The 19,306-nt window shown below is 32.8% G+C and overlaps 1 protein-coding gene across 1 annotated transcript in view; it reads right to left on the bottom strand.

Annotated features, from left to right (window-relative positions):
- Positions 1-8,902: 8,902 nt before the first annotated feature.
- Positions 8,903-19,306, bottom strand: part of LOC110410493 (PA-domain containing subtilase family protein) — an 11,004-nt gene continuing 600 nt past the window's right edge. Inside the window, exons 3-12 of the mRNA XM_021420214.2 lie at positions 18,742-18,940; positions 17,462-17,606; positions 16,901-17,295; positions 14,722-14,817; positions 14,570-14,642; positions 13,700-13,985; positions 11,423-11,748; positions 10,970-11,237; positions 10,566-10,847; positions 8,903-9,527 (exon numbers count right to left, since the gene is read on the bottom strand). Coding sequence (XP_021275889.1) covers positions 9,121-9,527; positions 10,566-10,847; positions 10,970-11,237; positions 11,423-11,748; positions 13,700-13,985; positions 14,570-14,642; positions 14,722-14,817; positions 16,901-17,295; positions 17,462-17,606; positions 18,742-18,920 — 2,457 coding nt within the window. The 5' untranslated portion in view covers positions 18,921-18,940 and the 3' untranslated portion in view covers positions 8,903-9,120. The remainder of the gene's footprint in view (positions 9,528-10,565; positions 10,848-10,969; positions 11,238-11,422; positions 11,749-13,699; positions 13,986-14,569; positions 14,643-14,721; positions 14,818-16,900; positions 17,296-17,461; positions 17,607-18,741; positions 18,941-19,306) is intronic.

Genomic DNA, 19,306 nt, shown 5'->3' with positions numbered 1-19,306 from the left:
GAACTATAGGTTGAGTTAGCAATGAATATCTAATGAGCCTTAATTGAATGCTTATTTCTTGAATCTTAACCATTGATATTCATTAATGCATGGATGCTTACATTAAATATATTCATGAGTTGAGTACCTTATTTTCAATATTTCATAACAATTAGTATCACTCATGAATTATAGAACATTAATAAATAGTATGTATCTTGAACTTTATTGATCATCCTTTGTATATGCCCATGTTTTTTATTGAAATCATGCATGCATTTCTATGAACATAATTAAATCATAATTAATGAAGATAGCCATGTTATTACATGTAATCATGCTTGTGCCTACTTGATTTAAATATTCTCTTATATGATTACAACAAGTGCAAAATTTATTGAAATGCTTGCTTGAATATATTATGGAAAAGAGATTACCAAAAAGGTTCAATGATGATATTTTCATGATGATATGGTTTTGTTGGGAAAATTTGCTCTTAAATTGTCATTCTTATAAGAATTTCCTTAAATGCTTGATAGATAATGCTTGGACAATGATGATGAATATTGAAAAATGTGTTTAATGCACAATGATATCTCAAACATGCATTGAAGCTAATGTGGATAAACTTCTTGAAATTATGAGTATTTAAAACATATATTGAATATTTATTTAAATACTCATGCTTTACTAGTTTCTTGAATATATGAGTATGAGATTGACATGTTGAATATCCGTTGTAATGCTTATATATCATATGATCATGATTTATCCTCATATTTGTCTCATGACCCATCTAAGGAAAGGTAAGATTATGCTTTAGTATGATTAATGATTTAATTCCTTCTCCTTTTTGGAATTGATCTAGTGAATGCTTAAAAGGAAGATGGCCATTGTTGACATTGTCTTATGATTCTTGAGCACTTGAAATCTTCAATAGTAATCTTGGTAAAATCTCAAGAAGCAGTGTTCATCTTTATTGGTAATATCTCTTAAACACCATACGATGAGTTCCAACACAATGCCACCTTGTAGATCACTATAAATCACACAAACAAAAATTTCCTATCTTAGATAACTAATTAGCCTAGGTATCCTCATCTAGGCACACAATCATATTTATTCTATAGCCTAGGCATATACCTCTAGGCGCGCACACACAGACACACACATCAATTCTCTAGCCTAGGAATTTTTGTCTAGGCATACACCTAACATTTAAGTACCATGGCAGCACATACATTATGCAAGATGCATCATATGCATTTAATTAAATCCCATTCACTTTGACGATCGAAAGTGGGTCCACAATCAAGCTCAACTTTTAGCCTTCAATTGTCCTCCAACTCACAAACACATCAATAGCCTCCATTTTCCCCTTGAACAAAATAAAACATTACAAAAATGTTTATTTCCTAGCTTTTGAAAATATCCCAGATTTTTAAAATACCCAAATTCAATATACATGCTTATTCTTCCAACAAATGAGTTAAATCCTTACTTTAGAAGCTGGGTTGCCCAAATTTAGACTCCAAATCTCTAGTAAACTCAAGGGAAGAGAGTCTGACCAAATTTGAAATATTTAGATATGAGGTTATTAACCAATTAAATTAAAAATCAATCGGTAAAAACATATAATCTTACTTCTAGATCAATTTCTTAAGAATGGATCTAGCTCAAATAGACTCCAAATGCCATTTGGAACTTAGGATTTCATATGGGGTAGAGAGAAAATGAAAGAAAATGGGTTTTCTCTTAAAATGGGTAGAATGCCCAAAACCTCTTTTTTATTTTTGCTTTTCCTCAATGATGTATCGATACATTTGGCAATATACCAATACATTGCCCATATTTCGATTAAAGGTATCAATACATTGGGGCAATGTATCGATACATTTCAGATTGAATGGCCCTGGGTGCTCTCGGCTTCAAATATATCGATACATTAGGGCAATGTATCGATACATGTTCATCAAATTTTCAAATATATTGATAAATCCTTAAATATATCGATAGAATTCATTTGAAGCACCTCATATTGTTCTTCATACCAAGAATATATAGATACATAAAGGGATGTATCGATCCCTTGGGGGGAGTTTAAAATTATTTTTAACTTCCAAAAATCCAACTTGGTAAGAATTCTATATATTCTTGGTAGGAAGAACAATATGAGGTGCTTATACATATATTCTTAAATATACATCCTACCAAGAATATATAGATACACCCCAAATCCATTCTCTGTTAATCTCATACCTCAAATAACTCATATAATTCTAATCCTTATACATATATTCTTAAATATACATCAAATTAAATCAAATCTTTAAGTTATGGGATCAATTCATCATTTTTATCGATATTTGTCGTAATGTTGTATTTAGGTGTCAAAGTGCCAAATATATGCACAATTCTATGGAACACTCTCATTTATACTAATATTCATAGTCATACAACTATAAATGTAGTCATATTCACCAAAGTTCAATTTAGTTCATCGATTGGCTTAGCTATGTCATCAAATTATTAGAATCCTCAATATACACTGAAATTCAAAGTCTTTCTCTATATACCACAATAGTTCATATACATGCGCCACAAGCATATACATCAAGTTTTCAAGTTTACTCATCAAATCACTTGGCCAACATCACATTTAGTCCATATAAAAAATCAAGGGTGTTATATATTTATAGCTAAATTTCTTCAGATTATGTTTTATTTGAACATTATGATCTAAATTATCTTTCTAAGATTATGATGGATTTCAACAAATAGTTTGAATACTAGTTTCTCTTTTGTTTATCATGAATGGGTATACTTTTGCTTGTTCAAGTATATTCTTAATGCTTTTAATTGTTTGATCAATAATTAATTGATTTGCGAATCTAATTTAGATTTGATAGAGAGATTTTAAATTTAACTACGATTTAAATAGTGTACGTTCACATCACTTAAGTGATTTGATTTGTAATTTGGGGTAGACGTACACTAATTGCTATACATAGTCAAATTAGGATACTAGCTTAATGAACCTTATTTAATTGATTTCTATAGATATATAGTGACCCAATAAAGTTAGGTATTTGTGCAAGTATCTTGACGGAGACTTGTGTATAGCTTTGGATTCTAAGTTAGTAAAACCGCCCATAATATAAATAATAAAATAAGCTGGTATCAAGTGAAGTGTTAAATGAACCCATAAACCTAGGTTTAAGTCTATTATCTTTTCCAAGTAATTTTAATTTCTATTAGTTAATTTAGTATTTACTTTAATTTAGTTTTAATTAATTTTTAAAAATTTTAATTACTTGAATAAGATTAATTTGTCGTAATTTTAATACTTAGTGAAGATTTAGGAACAAATCTTTGTGAGAACAATACTCTACTTCATCACTATATTACTTGTTTGCCATAATGTGCACTTACGTGAGAAATCAATAATAAAATGCTCTTATATTAGTTGAATTTTTCTGGAAAACATTTTTGAACTTCATGTGTAAATTGAGAGGGAGAATTTGCAAAGTTCATATTCACTTCTTATATCCTTTTCACTTAAATGTTTTCAACAAGGACATAGAGACTAATTAAGTTAGGGGGAGGTTTCAAAAAATTTCAAATGCAATATGCTCATGTTTTTGTTATATTAAAAACGAAAAGATTGTTAGCCTTGAGTTACATCATGTCAAGCATTTGAAATTGTCTCAAATATATTTTTAATCCCTTAAAGTTACATAGTTGTTTGATAGCCATATATCATTGAAAAGTATCATACAAGCTTTCAAACAATGCATATTCAACTAATAAAACAAAAGCAAACATGTTTTGAATTATTATTTGATTGTAAGAACAAAGCAAGGAAGAAACAGCTAAAAAGAGGCAACAAAAAACTAAGGAAACCTCAAGACATAAGTCAAGAGTTGACCCTAGAGAAGCTCAAATTGATCTAAAGGCAAAAAAAGTATAAAAGTTGAAAAATATAAAGACATAGTCGACCTTGGAGTGCCTATAGTCAACCCTATTCCAGAAAGCTAATGAAAATGAAAATTTAAACAGACGTAGTTGACCTTGGCTCAAGTGTAATTGACCTTGACAAGCTAAAAGCAAGCAAAAGTGGACTTTACATTGACATAGTCAACTATAGAGAAGGCATAGTTGATTATAACAGCTCAGATTTACAAAAATCTTTCTCTCGAGAATTAAATAAAGTAAAGGAAGGTTATACTCAACTATGAAGCCCTAATTTGAGAAATTTGAAGAACATAGTCGACCCTCAAGCTTCATCAATGGTTATATTTAATTCCAACTTATGTCTAATGACTCCAAACTTCACACAAGCTATCAATAGCAATCTTTGAACTATTGAAAACAAAAGAAGACTTGAGCCAAAGTTTCAAACCCTAGAGAGATCTCCAAAAGCTTGTCCTCACTCTCTAACTTCATTTTACTATTCCATCAAACTTACAAAAGTTGAAAACTTGGTTCATTTAAGCTGATATTTCTTCTCTAACTACATTTAAGCTTAAACTCATAGCACCCAACCTTTGTAAAGGTATTTTGTTCTTGAAATTTGTACTTCATTGGTAAGGTTCTAGCTTAACCTTGAAAAGCTATGTTTGAGGATATATGGTTAAGCCCCGTAAAAACCATTGTTGGTGGGTTTTGCTTTATCCCTTGAAAAGCTTGTAAGAGTTTTGCTTGATCCCATAAAAAGCATTGTGAGGATTTCACTTGATCTTGTAAAAAGCTCATTTCCCTTAATAGATTTGAAATTCCTTTGTGTTGCAAGAGAGTGGATGTAGGCATTAGAGAAAGTCGAACCATTATAAAAATCTTGTGTCTTATGTTCAATTTTTTGCATTGTGATTTATTGCTTGCATTTAGCTTAGGAAAATATTTTACAATGATTTATTAATTTTATCTTTGGAAAATATTTTACATTAATTCATCATTTTTGCTTGCATGTGACTAGAAATATTCTTACTTTGATTTATTATTTGTTTATTACTTGATTTAAGAAAATATCTTTACTTTGATTTTATTTGTTCATTTTAATTTATTATTGAAAATTGGTTTAGAAAGATCACACACTTTATTTTTGACATAAAAAGAGATTTTTTATTGTAAAAGTTTTGATTTTTATACTTAGACTTCAAAAGAATTTTTAAATACCAATTCACCCGCCTCTTGATATATTACTTATTGAGACTTTTACACTAATAGATGCTTCATTCATTAGAATGCTTTTTAAAAAATTTTTAGGCAGCAAGTATCAAAACCTCATTTAAAGGTATCGATACTTCCTTTTTAGAATGCTTGTTTTTCCTTTAAAGCACATCCATTTGGCCTACTTTTCTCTCCTACAAATCAAATACACTTAATAGCTTTAAAATATAGCTTTTCCATTGGAAGTTTCCGAAGATTTTTGGACCAAAAACATGTTTTAAATGCTTACCAAGTAGAATTCCTATCCTCAATTTAAAGTGAGGGGTTTCACACTCTCCAAGTACAAGACTTTTCCAACCATGGGCTTTAAAATTACCTCGACTACGCATAATGAATAAAACATTGTCTAATACTCAATTCCATAAATAGTCAAAGCAAATGCATAGTCATCAAGTCAAAAAGGAAATCTTGACTAATTGACTTTGGAGATAAACCATGACGACCCCTACAACACTAAATTCAACAAATAGCCAATGCACATGCATAGTTGTCAAGTCAATTACACTAATTAACTTTGGAGATGGACCATGACAATCCCATGCATCAACTCAAGCAAGATTTTTTGTCCTCTCACAATTGTTAATACCAAAGAAATCTTTCATCATTTCCTCGGTAAATGAAATCTCACTTCGATAGCTACCATCTCATGTGCATTATTCCCATTCCTTTTAGGCCTCACCTTCTAGACCATTATGCAAATTCCTTCTCATCAAGACAATGTTGCCTTGTGTCACTTTTACCATTCCATCATTGATAGAAAAGCAATGCCATTTATAGTCTAATAAGCTTAATAATATTAAGTGGTTACACATCTTTATGACATAGGCCACACTAGCTAAATAGCACAACCCCATCAAATATTTTGATTCTCATAACTCCAAGACTCATGAATTCACAATTGACTTTGCAGACAATTCATTTTTTTCAAGATCGTCTATTACAATTTTCAAGAATAATCAAGATTAAGTCATTATTGATTAGTCCAAATTTGATTCAAAGCTTTTTAGGCTTCTTTTAGTTATTAATCGTGTTAATGGGCTTTAATGCGGATATTAAATCTTGGGCTTAATTCATTTCAATGAAGAAATCGAGGTTGGATATGGCAAACTCTAGCCAATGACTACTAGAACTAGGTTTTTAGAAGGTCTTGATTTTCTTTAGATTTGGAAAAATAGGAAGTGTTTTTGATAAATTCATTTTGATTAAAGGATAGGTGAGGTTGATAGGAAGAAAAAAGAAATTTTGGGTGAAAAAAATGCCATAAATAGGTTTAGGCATTGGAATTTAGGTTTGTAAGGGTATATAGAGAAGTTCTGAGTTAGAGAAAGAAAGGGAAGGGAGAAAATGAAAGGAGAGGATGACTCTAAATATATATACTTAGTACCAAACAACTCCCTTTTGGGAAAGGAAGAAAGAAAGAAAGAGGATTAAATGGTGTCATTTTAGGTTGGTCAAAGATACCTAAACAATGTTGTTTCAAGAGAAAGAAAAGAGATAAAAGAGTGAAACAAAAGAGATAAAAGAGTGAAACAATGCCAGTTTTATGTGGATGTAAGGTTCCTAAGCGGCGTTGTTTTAGCAGAAAGAAAAAGGAGAGGACTCGTTGACTCAGATTCGACCTGGCTCGACCTAAACTAGATTTGGCATAACAAGGTCTAAATACTTTTGGACAAATTAGGATAAGCCCATTGGAGGTGCATTTTCCTAGCCCTTGTTTTATTATTCATTTTGTTTCTTTTATTATTTTATTTTATATGCTTATTTTAATTTATGAAGTTTTTTAAAAAATAGTAATAAAAATATACACGTGATAAAATTAAATTTCTAAGTAAATAAATTTATTATTTAATAATAGTAATTATTTAGGAAAAAATCTCTTTAAAAAAAAAGGAGATTTTTGGAGAAGTGCAAGTGGCAATATCCTTGAATTTTTCCAAGTGAAAGAAATTTTGGGACCTTACTAAAGGTGCTCGAACAAATCCCAAAAATTACTTTCACAAAGAAGATTATTTCTAAATAATTATATAAAAATGTATAAAACAAAATGAAATTGTGAAAAAAATGTTATTTGCATAATGATATTTATTTGAATCATTTTCATTTTATTTTAATTGCACAAATAGATGAAAATTTCGCAATTATGGAATTTCAAAAAAGTTGTCCATAAGTTTCTTGAAAATTTTTAGGTGAGGAAACTTTCTAAAATTCCACCAAAAGTGGTAGACAATTTAGAAGAATTTTCAATATCAAAGATTTTCATTTTTTAAGAAAAAATAAAAATTTTCAATGATAGAATTTTAAGAAAGTTGTACATGACAATTTTCTTGAGAATTCCTAAGTGGGTAAAATTTCTAACATTCTACCAAATCTGTTGGAGAACTTAGAGAAATTTACAGTATCAAAGCTTTTCATTTTTTAAGAAAAAGAAAAACTAGAAGGAAAAAAATTAATGAAAATTTTTCGAGGAAAGTTGTGAGTGGCAATTTTCTTGAAAATCTTGAAGTGAGAAAGATTTTTAACATTCTACAAAAAAATGTTGAATAATGTAGAAAAATTTCAATATCAAAGGTTTCCATTTATCTTTAAAAAACATAAAAAGGGTTTAAAAGAGGTTCATTAAATATGCTTTGGGAGAAGAGCAACAAGAAACAAAAAGGAATGAAAGATTTAATCAAATATTTTTCATAAAATATCAAAATAATTTGCCAATGGAATCTCTTCAAGTAAGTGATTTTCTTGAATGTTCTCGAGGTGAGGCAATTCTTTTACTTTTTTTGTCAAAAGTGTTGAGAAAAGTTAAAATGACTTTCAAATATTTAAAAAGAAGAAATAAAACTAAAATAAAAAATGAAAATAATTAAAAAAATAAATTAAATATGAATTTAAGGTTTATTTGTCACAGATAAAAATAAGATAACACATGATTAATTGGTATTTTTCTTTGAACATAAGGGTGTTGATATATTCCCACAAGTAATTATACTCCTAAACCTAAATCTGTTTTATAGACTAAAACATATGATTTCATTATAAAACATAGATTTAATTAAATAACCAATCACTCCGAAACCAAAAACATGGGTGGTGATTCCTCTTTTTCATTGAGAGGTCGAGTTCTCGGATTCACATGTTATTCTTTGTCAAGAATCCTCGGTGACTCGGAGCGAACCATGCCTCGAGTAATCATTACGTGAAAGACCAATTGATCTCAAATGGGTGCAACAGTTGTCAAGGTGTGAATGAAAGAAAAAGGAAAAAAATATTGAACAGCTTACTTTGATGATTTTAATAATATCAATATTTAATAGATTTCTAGTGAAAAAATTTGAAAAGAAAAACCAAAAATGGGATTCAATTGAAAAAGAAAATGCGACTCTCCTTTGCATTGGATTTAGATGAGTAGCCTTGTTGCTTCATTTTCAACGAAAATATGCCTGAGGGCCTAAAATTGTTGGCATTGTAACATAACATTATTTGTGTATATCCAAAATATCAAGAATAAGAGAACTTATTTCATTGAAATGCATGGATAAATGATGTAACGAACCTCACTAGTATTTGGTCTTAATGGTTGATGCATGATTTCGGCTAAACATAGCGAATCTCGCTTCCTCCAAATCAAAATAAAAGCAAGAGATTAAACCCAAATTTTGTAGTCAACCCAACAAGAACATATTTCTCACAGGACACAGGGTACAGAAAGAGTATGAAGCATTCTTTCCAATTAGCTAAGAAATTAGCAAAACTTATAGATGGAGACACTAGGAGTCTCCCCACGTTATAACAGTTATCTTTACAACTATTCCACATATATATGTATTCAAGACAAAATATATCCAACCTCCTATCTTATTACCACAAATTACAAAGAATAATACAACCATAATCCTTAATTTTGCTTACCAATCCAATCTATCGCCAGTATCCCATAGCCACCACCGGGATACTTACCTTGTGCCCTCTGCTGCCTTTCATGGTAATCTCTCCAAAGCTATAAGTTCCAGTAACTGATCGAGCAGTAAGAGTTACAGAGAACTTCCTAGATGCACCAGGTTTAAGAGTCATCGCCGAAGGGTTCGTTTCAATAGCAATTGATGGATGCATTCTAGCTGTGATAACATAGGTTTCTTCTTCAGCAACATTTGTAACAGTACGAGTAACTGTTTGTGTTCCCACCAGATGGGAGATTGTAATTGATGGGGTGTTGAGATTTGATGGGTGGCCCATGGTGCGGTTGCAGGGTGAGTTTGTGTAGTTCTTTATCTCATGGATATCAATACCAGGTGTTGAGCACAAGAATCCCAAATAATCCTCATAACCTACAGAAAGCCAGGGAGGAAGCAAATAAAGACTCCACTCAATGGTTTTTCAAAGTTACAATGCAATGCTGAGAGGTGAAAAAGCTATCTCACAGCTTCAGCAGTATCTAGGCAACCTGAAGCTCTCACCCAGTTAGATGTTAAAGCTCACAGGTGTTCTACTAAAGCACTATTTCAAGGCAAACCTTTACTATCTAGCAAATGCCATAGCAATTTTTTTTTTTTTTGAAAAAATTTCAGGTTAAGGTTCTAAAATTCAAGTTTCCCAGCATGTTTCTCCACTGTTTCTATTCCCTTAATAAGGTTTTTCATTCGTTCCTATGGAGTATTATTCACCATAGCTTTTGGCCCAAGCGTCCAGTTTATGTCATATGATGGCCCTCTATTATCTTCTAACTTGTTACCATTCTCTAAGGCTGTCGTTGGGAATTTGAATTTGAAACAAGGAAATTAAATTTCAAATTTAGCATAAATTGTGTGATATAACTCATGAAAACATGTTCTTGATGATTTTCAAATTCATGAATTTGCTAGATCTCTAGTTATTGATGAATTTGAAATACTTATAAGAAATAGGTAATTTTAAATTCATTGGCTTATACTCTGTCTGATACATAGGTACTAAAATCTCATCTAACTTTTAGCATTCATCCTCACAATTTATATAACAAACCAAATCTAAGTCCACTCTCCCAAATTCATGTTCCCAAACATAGCAAAGAGAATTATGCTAGTGCCTTCCTTGTAATTGCTATAGATTATGTGATGAACCTTGAATTTTCTTTAAATACTTGTACCAGAATCACAACTTCCTTGGCTATTTACCAAACCTTGTAGTAAATATCTTGTAGCTTAAATGCCCCAAAAGAAAAAAACAAATCTCATCACTTAATTAATGACTTGGGGCACAAAGTGTCGAACCCCATTCACTCCATCCCCTTTCCTAGATGAGATCTATGTTTCATAGTGGACTGAATCTATATAGAACAACCAACGAAAAAATAAAGGATAAAATTACAATGCCAAAGAAGAAAATACCTGCATCAAAGATGAGCCCAGGATCCAAAGCAGCTCTCGGATTAACATGACCACTCCCATAATCAAAAGGAGTAGCTGTGACAAGCTTCATAGCCTCTGTTTCAGAATACTGTTGTGCTTGAAGAGGCCTTCCCGCTCTGTCTAGCTTTGTTGATGTTGTCATCAAGGCTGATTTTATTGCAGCAGGGCTCCAATGAGGGTGCTTCTGCTTCAAAAGAGCAGCTATCCCTGCTATATGTGGTGCAGCCATACTAGTTCCAGATATCATTGCAAACCCTTCTCCTGCTCAAAGCAAAGAATTGAATAGTGATACACCTCTTCCTGCTCTAACATGCACCAGAAGTTTCAAAAGTGATGTCAAAGAAGACAAGCAAGAGTAATATAAGAACTGAGCACATCCTTACCAACAAAATTAGGCTCATCCGTTCCATTCGGTGACCAAGCAGCCCAAATTAGAGAACCGGGTGCCAAAATGTCTGGCTTGAGAAGATCTGCATCTTGAAAACTGTAATCTTTTATGTTTGGCCCTCGAGCAGAAAATAGTGCTACTTGTGGTGCTGATTTGTGGAGAATTGGCATCAAACCATCCCCAATGCTACCAATAGCTTTGAAGCTCTTCACTCGCCCAGTCCAATCTCTTGGTGTAGAAACATTATAGTAATCAATAAGATCCTACAAAGATGATTTCCAAGAGCCAAATCACAATGTTTTAGATTATCATGTTAGCAAAGTGGGATGAAATTATCTCCAGCAATGAAAGCATGTTGCAGACTCTGGCCCCATGTCATTATGGAAGCCATCAGCTTCGCTTAATCATATAAAAAAAAAAGGTAAGAGGAGCAAGGATCCAAGTATACCATTGATTTGGAGACATCGGTGATAAGGATGCCAGGTATACCAACAGGAACAGGATCAAACTTTGTTCCAGGAGAAACATTTTCCACTGCAAGAACAAAACCAACTGCACCAAGAGCCTTGGCTGTTTCAGAGACTTTCTTAATTGATGCAGTACCAACAACAAAGTTGAAGGAATAGCCACAAAGAAGAATGTTCCCCTCAACTAAGTTTTTATTTAAAACTTCTGGCCTTTGGCAGTCTGAGGGGCTATACTTCATTACTGAGGAACCCAGCAGCACATCATTAGCAGCAACCATGGTGTAGGTTTTGTTTGGATGAGTAGAAGCTGCAATAATCCAGAAGCTCTAAACTTCAGTTTTGAAAAACCGAGAGATTTATCAAAAGAAACTAAAAGACACAATTTGACAAGTAAGCAACCACGACTGCCATGTGCTTGGACATGCATGATCGATCATAAGCAAAATTAGTCATATACTGTAAGTAACAAGAGAATAGCTGAAATCTCAAATTATTTAAAACAGCAACATCCTCCCCCTTCCCCTTCTGGTAGATCAACTCCAACCCTAAGCCAATTTGGCCTCACAGTGCCATATTGTTGCTAGTCAAGGCCGACTGGGGTCCTGATGGCACTCATAATGAAATCGGGAGAGGACAAAAAGAAAAGAAGAAAAAATGAGAGGTGCCATGCTGCAAAATTTTGCCAAATGGCAACCATTAATGAGACCAGTGGCATGTACCATCATTAAGTCCAATTGTTAAACTAAGGTACTTAATTAATCAAAACCGGAGATGAATTTATACACTGGAAATTGGAGGAAAGTTTAGACCCTAACGAATGTATTTAGCCTTCATGATATTAATTAAAGATATATAGTATTATGTTGGAACATGAATACAAATACAACTAAAAATTGCAATATCAAATGCTCAGAAAAGACCAAGATTTTTATATTTTAGTCAACATTTAATTACCACCATGACTAAAATAAGAACATGAGTGAATAAACGCGTAATTAAGGCGAGCCAGTAGAAAGCTAGCCAAGATCAGCTTGACTACAAAACTCAAGACTTGAGCTTGCCATAGATTATGAGACTTGAAGCTTGAACTTAATGCAAGCTTGGTTGGGCTTATCTTCTGTACTTGAGCTTGGCTTGAAAAATTAAAATTGAGCTACTTGAGCTCGATTATCATCAACTCAAATGGAAGAAAAACCCCAACTTGACTCAAGCTTAAGTTTCAAAAAGTGTTTCAAAAAGTTAACAAAATCTGTGAATATGTAAACATATATTATATTGCATTTCCATATGTCTACTATACTTAAAATATTAAACCTAAAAGCCTAGTTAGACATTCAAGCTGCTCAAGCAAAGGATTAAGATTTTGGAACTCAGTTGACTCATTACTTGAGTTACAAAAACTCAGCTCGATAACGAGTTGTGTTCGAGCATTCCACAAACCAAGCCTAAGTAATTCACAAGTAACTTGACTTATTTGGACACAAAGGTGATCATGTCTAAATCCTATTTGATACAAACTAACAGCAAAATAAAGTAATGATTTGGTAGTTAAAAGCATTAGTGAACAACTGAGAGTTGAGATTAGAGCCTTGGTGATCACAGTTAAATTTTATTAAAATAGTAAAAAAAAAAAAAAGCTGGGTCAAACTGGGATAAAGCCCATTAGTGTCTATTTAAAACAGCATTGTTTCCACATAGTTTGGTAAAATAATGTTATGGTGACATAATTAAAAGCATTAGCTGAAGACTTGAAGTCAAGGTTCAAGGCTTGTTAACAACATTACAACAATTTAATTTAACCAAACCCGCCACATAAAATAGAAAATTTTTGAACTAAATTGTCAATTCTAATTGTCTAAATATAGTTTTGAACTAAAATATGTGTCCTAAAAAATTTAATGCACCACCTTAGACCAACATAAAATAGAAAATTTTTAAAAGGTGAATGAGCCAAGTGATAATCAGATGAGGTGTCAATCAGAAAAGTTTTACTATTAATGGTCTACCATATTCAGATTTGCCACAAATGTACAAGGCCATCAATTATATAAATCATGAATTAGAAAAAAGGAATGTCTAAGTTGTTTGAATCCTAATTTGACAGATTAACAAAATATGCCATCTCATATGTAGATCTTAACTCATTTGCAGTCCACTGTTCTTGAAAACATCTTTCTATAGGTTAAACAACATCTTTCCACTCTTCCTGTATGCTACCAGATCAGAACAAATAAATAGTCAAAGTTGAAGTAACTCACGGGACAATCCCATGCCAGCTAAGATTTTTCCGTTTCCCAGGTTCAAATGATTTTTGTATCTACGATCATCAATTGCAGCAGCAACAGATGCTATCCATGGGCTATAGGAAACCAAAGTTTTTGGGAAAGGACCTCCATTTCCAGCCGCCTGAGCAACAAAAACACCAGCCTTGACAGCTGCAAGAAGTGTTGCATCAAAAGGATTTAAAAATGTGGCCTTCGAGGTTGACTGAGGACTATTTGGTCCCACTGAGAGGCTGAGAATATCCACACCATCATGAACAGCCTGCCCATAAAAGTTCTTCCAAATCACAAGTTTTCAACAAGAATGACATAAAAGAATGTAGAATTGATTGGAAAATGGGCATCTATCAAAGTCACACTGATAGCAGAAATAGAGCTTTTCATATTTTTTTCTTTAAGTATCACAAAGAAGCAAAAACTTTCACACGTTTTTCTTTAAATGTTCCCATTTCAAGTTAAGACAACTCAAAAAGCACAGTTTCACCTTTTTTTTCGTATAAAGGAAGATGACAGTCATCAGGAGGCCCATATGAAAGATACTCATTAAAGAAGTGTTCCCTATACAAAAACATAGCCGACCCCAAAATTTTTGCTCAATCCTTGAGGACAAGGGACACGCGTACAACAATATTCAAAAGGAAGATCATTTATCTGGTTACCCAAAGTCCCAAATGATGCATACAAAAGGAAAGCATTACTTATAAAGATGTTGAATCCATATCTCAGCAGGTGTTATCAGTAATAAAAAACTGATGGGGAGACTTGTAACTTGGCAATAGTCTTAAATCAAAATAGCAAGGAAAGAAATAACTATGCTACCATCTTCTGATGTAAATTGAAGCATACCTGATCAATTGCAGCTACCACATCTGCTACAAACCCTCCAAAAAGCCTGTATAGTGCCTTGTAGACGGCAATCCTAAGACAAAAACAAATTCAATTTCCAAATCAAGAAAAAAAAATGCATAATAAACTAGGAAGATGTTAGTAATTTGCACCTGGCACGGGGAGCCATTCCACTTGCTTTCCCAAATTCATGGCCATGCACTCTCACAGGAATACCATTATTCCCTGCGGCAATAGCTGCTGTGTGACTGGCATCCAGTGATATAACAAAGCAGGTGGAATTGGTTAAAAAGAAAGAATAGATACAAAATCTTTCTCACTCAATACCAGTAAATTTAAATAAAAGTCTTTCCATCAAATGCTTACTTTTTGACAAAGTGGGAAGAATAAAAGTGAGAATTCCCAGTTTGAAATTTATAAAAAAAAAAAAAATCTTTCCATCAAATGCCCCTTAGCCTTGCAGAGAAGTGCTGCAAGATAAGTGGAGGTTTCCCAAATGTTGGTTGCGTTTTGCTCCATATTCTGCTCTCCTAACATACTTATTTACAGTTTAAGGTTACATATTACGCTTGTCATAGAGCTTGTCTTCAATATCTAACTGTTTGATCCATATATTCATTTTCATGACTTAAAATTGAAACAAAAATATATTTAACTTGGTCATTTTCGCTAAGGGCTGCTACTGGTAAGTTGGCATGGTAGTTAGAAAGCCAGACGTATAACATGTAAATACCAAACATGCTTTCTTCGGAAATAATTCTTTATAAAAGACTAATGTAATTTTAAGATGAAGCATTATTTTACCAATTCTCCATGAAGAGAACAACACTCGGCACCCTTTCAAGCCTTGACCTAGCAACTTCCAAATTTTCCCTCATTCTAAAATGTTGGAAAGTTTACTTAACAACCATTTCAAAACAAAAAAAAAAAAAAACAAAATGAAAATCAGAAAACATAAGGTGTGGTACAATAATCTTATGAAGAGCATACTTTATTCATTTTATGCAGGCTATCACTAAGTTAAGACTAAACCTATTTTTGTGAAAACCAAAACTACAATTACAAACACAAAGCCCTATCAGGAATCTATTCCCATTGGTGGACTCAAGAAAGAGATCCGGATGCCTATATATTGGAGGCAAAGCTGCAACCTCAGTTCACACATGGGAATATCATGTGCAAGAACGATTACTTATTTTGAGATAAATTTTGTGCTAACTATTTCCCAGAGAAAAAAAATGGTCTTTTAAAGAATGATGGGTTGTTGAGTAACAAGTGCTACACTTGATAAACATGAAGCCGAACATTAGGATACTGTACTAAATAGTATTACCAGACTCTAGCAGAGAGAGTAGTTAGAACTTGAATAAAATAGTTGGGCACACTACTATCAGCTTAGCTTTTGGGATAACCGGCCAACCAACATTAAAAAAGTTAAAAATCAGAGATAATCTATAAAGAAAACAAAAGATGAAACTTGACCATAAATTTTAACTGCCATTTTTAATATTGTCTGGTCTTTATGTGCCTGTGTGTTGCCACAATTTTTTTTTTCCACATGGATTTTCATCATACATTAATATTAATGATGTAATGTAAATTTTCTATTTACAGTTTGACTAATTCCAGGATGTTTGATGTTACATGTACTTCAGCCTGTTTCACCTGGCTTGAGCTGCAAGAAAACATTCTGTCGAAGTAGAGCTCTTTGAAAAATGTTGTCAAAAGAAAATTATTTGAAATAAGTAAGAACATCTTTTGTCTGTTAAAAAACTTCAGAAAATTTATCTATAAGCTTTTTGTTGCAACTTTTCTCAAAGCTCTAGTTTGGAGCTTTAGCTTTCAGTTCTTAAAAGCTCATTTTCAGCTTTTACAGAAGCCAAAAACTGTTTTCCCACCTTTCAAAAAAAAAAATTGTTTTCCCAAAACCTTGTTTGACCTAGCTTTAGATATCCGTAGTAAAGAAACTGTTTCACAAGCAGGGTTAAACAGGCACTACATATAGTGAATGTCAAGTCTTTAATAGATAGTTTGTTTCTATCTTCTTCTTTTGATAATATGTTTGAGTAGGAATAATCTTAATTTATGTTGTTACTTGCATATTAGCACTTATATATAAGTCTTCAGTCCAACAATCACATTCTAAGTTGGTGATTCTCATATCTGCAGCTTGTTTAAAACTGACATGAGCTAATTTAGGTCCTTAGACTTTCCTTCCTGAATTGTAGCAATCATATAAGCTAAAACCTCTCTCAAAGGTATATTTGTTTAAGATAAGGTAGCATAGCGTTTCCATTGAAACTGTAACTGCAGAATACTATGGTAACTAACCTTCCATGCCCATCACCATCCATGGGAGATGCAAAATCAATAGCAGGATTAAATGCACCAGCTGCTTTTGCAGCTTCAGCAAAATGCTGGGCTCCAATGATCTTGCCATTACAGAAGTCTCTCTTGGTACCAGGATCAATTTCGCATTTTCCTCTATACTTTGGAACCGGCCCATATGGATCTGTATGATAGGCTGCAAAGCTTGGGTGAAGGGGATAAATTCCTGAGTCTACAAATCCTATCACAATATCCTCTCCTGCCCTGTCAAAGCCACCTCCTGTTGGCCATACACCTGTTGGGAGCCCAAGAAATTGTGGGGTATGCGTTGTAAGTCTCCTCACCTTCCAATCTCTCTCCACAGATTTCACACCAGGAGCACGTCTCAGGGTTTCTGCCTACTAATATATTGGCATAGTGTAAGGAATGAGAATGAAAAAGACTGGATTCAGAAAAACTGAAGTATTCATTCAACTAAAACATTATTTCAAATTCAGAGCAAAAAAAAAAGAAACATTATTTCTAATACAAAGCATAAAAATGTTTAGCACTTGAAAGTTTCACCTGTTCAGGGGAAAGGTGAACTGAAAAGCCGTTTATTAGGTGTTTATAACTGTAGAGTTTCTTGTAACTCCCACGCTCAAACAGCATTCCAAGAAGCATATCATGTTTTTTTTCAAGATGACTAGCATAGGATGTTACCAATTCACTGAAACAAGCACCAAAGAAAATGACAGGATTATTAATGAAGCAAACTTCAAAATATCCATCAAGTTGGGAGAAAGAGACAGAGAAGGAAAGATCATTCATGTCAAGGTGGCATATGATAGACCAAGAGACTTTGGAACAGTAAAAATAACCACCTTATTGTCAACACAAGGAGCACAACAATTAGATGAGAAATTTCATTAATCGGAATACTAAGTGGGCTAAAAATTAGCTCTATTATCCATAAAATGAAGCTTCAATTTCAAAAATAAATGGTTCAACTAACTCACAGCGGTAAGAATAGAATCAGGAATAAAAACTTTACTTTTTTTTTTTCTTTTTCCTAAAGTCTGTAAGATAACCTCAGGTAGTAACAGCATGAAATAGGAGTTGAATCTGGGATAAATGGTTTATAATGGGCCTCACGGCAACTATCTTCAACTTGCACAGCAAAGAAAAACAAAACCTTTCAAACTTAACATTTTCTTCACTTCTCTTCTTTAAAAAAGAAAATATTTTCTTCACTCCTTTTCTAACTTTTCCTTCTTATTTCTTCAGAAGGTTCCCACATGAATAATATAAGTAGTTGCATCCATTTTCATAATAATTATTATTTTAACAGGAAATCTGCATTAAGCTATCATCAAAACTTTACAGTAAAAATATTGAAAAATTCCATTGGGACAATGATCGCAGACAGAGTCCAAAGGTATAGATGAGCTGCATGCAGGTGAAAATCCAAATTACCCAACCAGCAAATCTGATTCATTGTAATTTTTTTTTTCTTTAAAAAAAATTATCCATGCAGAATATAAAAGAGTGAATACAAAAAAGGGAACGCCCCACATTAATTACTATACTACATCAATCCAATCAAGCAACTGTTAAGTATAAGCAAGCCATCTACGTTTATTTTTGCTGGGGTACTGCTGCACTATATATTGACAAAGTTAAGTCAAATCCATGTCATTTTTTTTTCTTTTAGGCCCAAAAATGTGCATATGTCATTGAAATACGTCCATTGCTCAACAGGATAGCAAATAAATGAAGAGTGAAGTCCCCACAGCAGAAACTGACAGGAAAAAAAAAACACAATCACAATTGAGAACAATGCGAAATCCTATCATATTTTTTACCTTGTAGTGTCAAGCTTCTCATCTGACTCCACAGCCGTAGCTTCAAACCCATTCTCACCACCTTTATAGCTAATTATAGGCTCTCCTTCAACTGTCACAATGTAAATCTCCGCTTTCCCAGCAACCACAAGCCCCAGTAGCACCACCAGGACTGCGCACCGAAGCTCCATCACCTTCATTCTTCTCTCTCTCCCAAGATCTGCTTCTAACTAAATTCAGTACTATTTAAAGGAAAGTTCTGAATTTCTTTTCTTTTCTTTTCTTTTTTTTAATTTTAGCTTTTGAGTAAATTTTACAGGAATTATTTTATTTTCTTTCCTAAAAAGGAAAAAGCTCAATTTAATACGTAAGCAAAGAGACTTAACTAAAAGTGATACTGACATTTATACTGAAATAAATAAATAAACTAACATGGATTTGGATCCTTCCTGCTCAAAAATAAACTTACTTCAATGGAGATCATGAGATAGAGTTGAAATCTGCTAGCCTTGATTTAGCGACTGAACAAACCGTTCGAATTTTTTTTTTTTTAAAAAAAGAAAAACACTACTTATATTAGTTAAAA

Source organism: Theobroma umbraticum, unplaced genomic scaffold, assembly GCF_002168275.2.
Source record: "Theobroma umbraticum cultivar Fairchild unplaced genomic scaffold, ASM216827v3 scaffold_56.0, whole genome shotgun sequence".
NCBI classification, from domain to species: domain Eukaryota; kingdom Viridiplantae; phylum Streptophyta; class Magnoliopsida; order Malvales; family Malvaceae; genus Theobroma; species Theobroma umbraticum.
The sequence above is the reverse complement of the archived record's forward strand: the minus strand, read 5'-3'. Positions and strand labels throughout refer to the sequence as shown.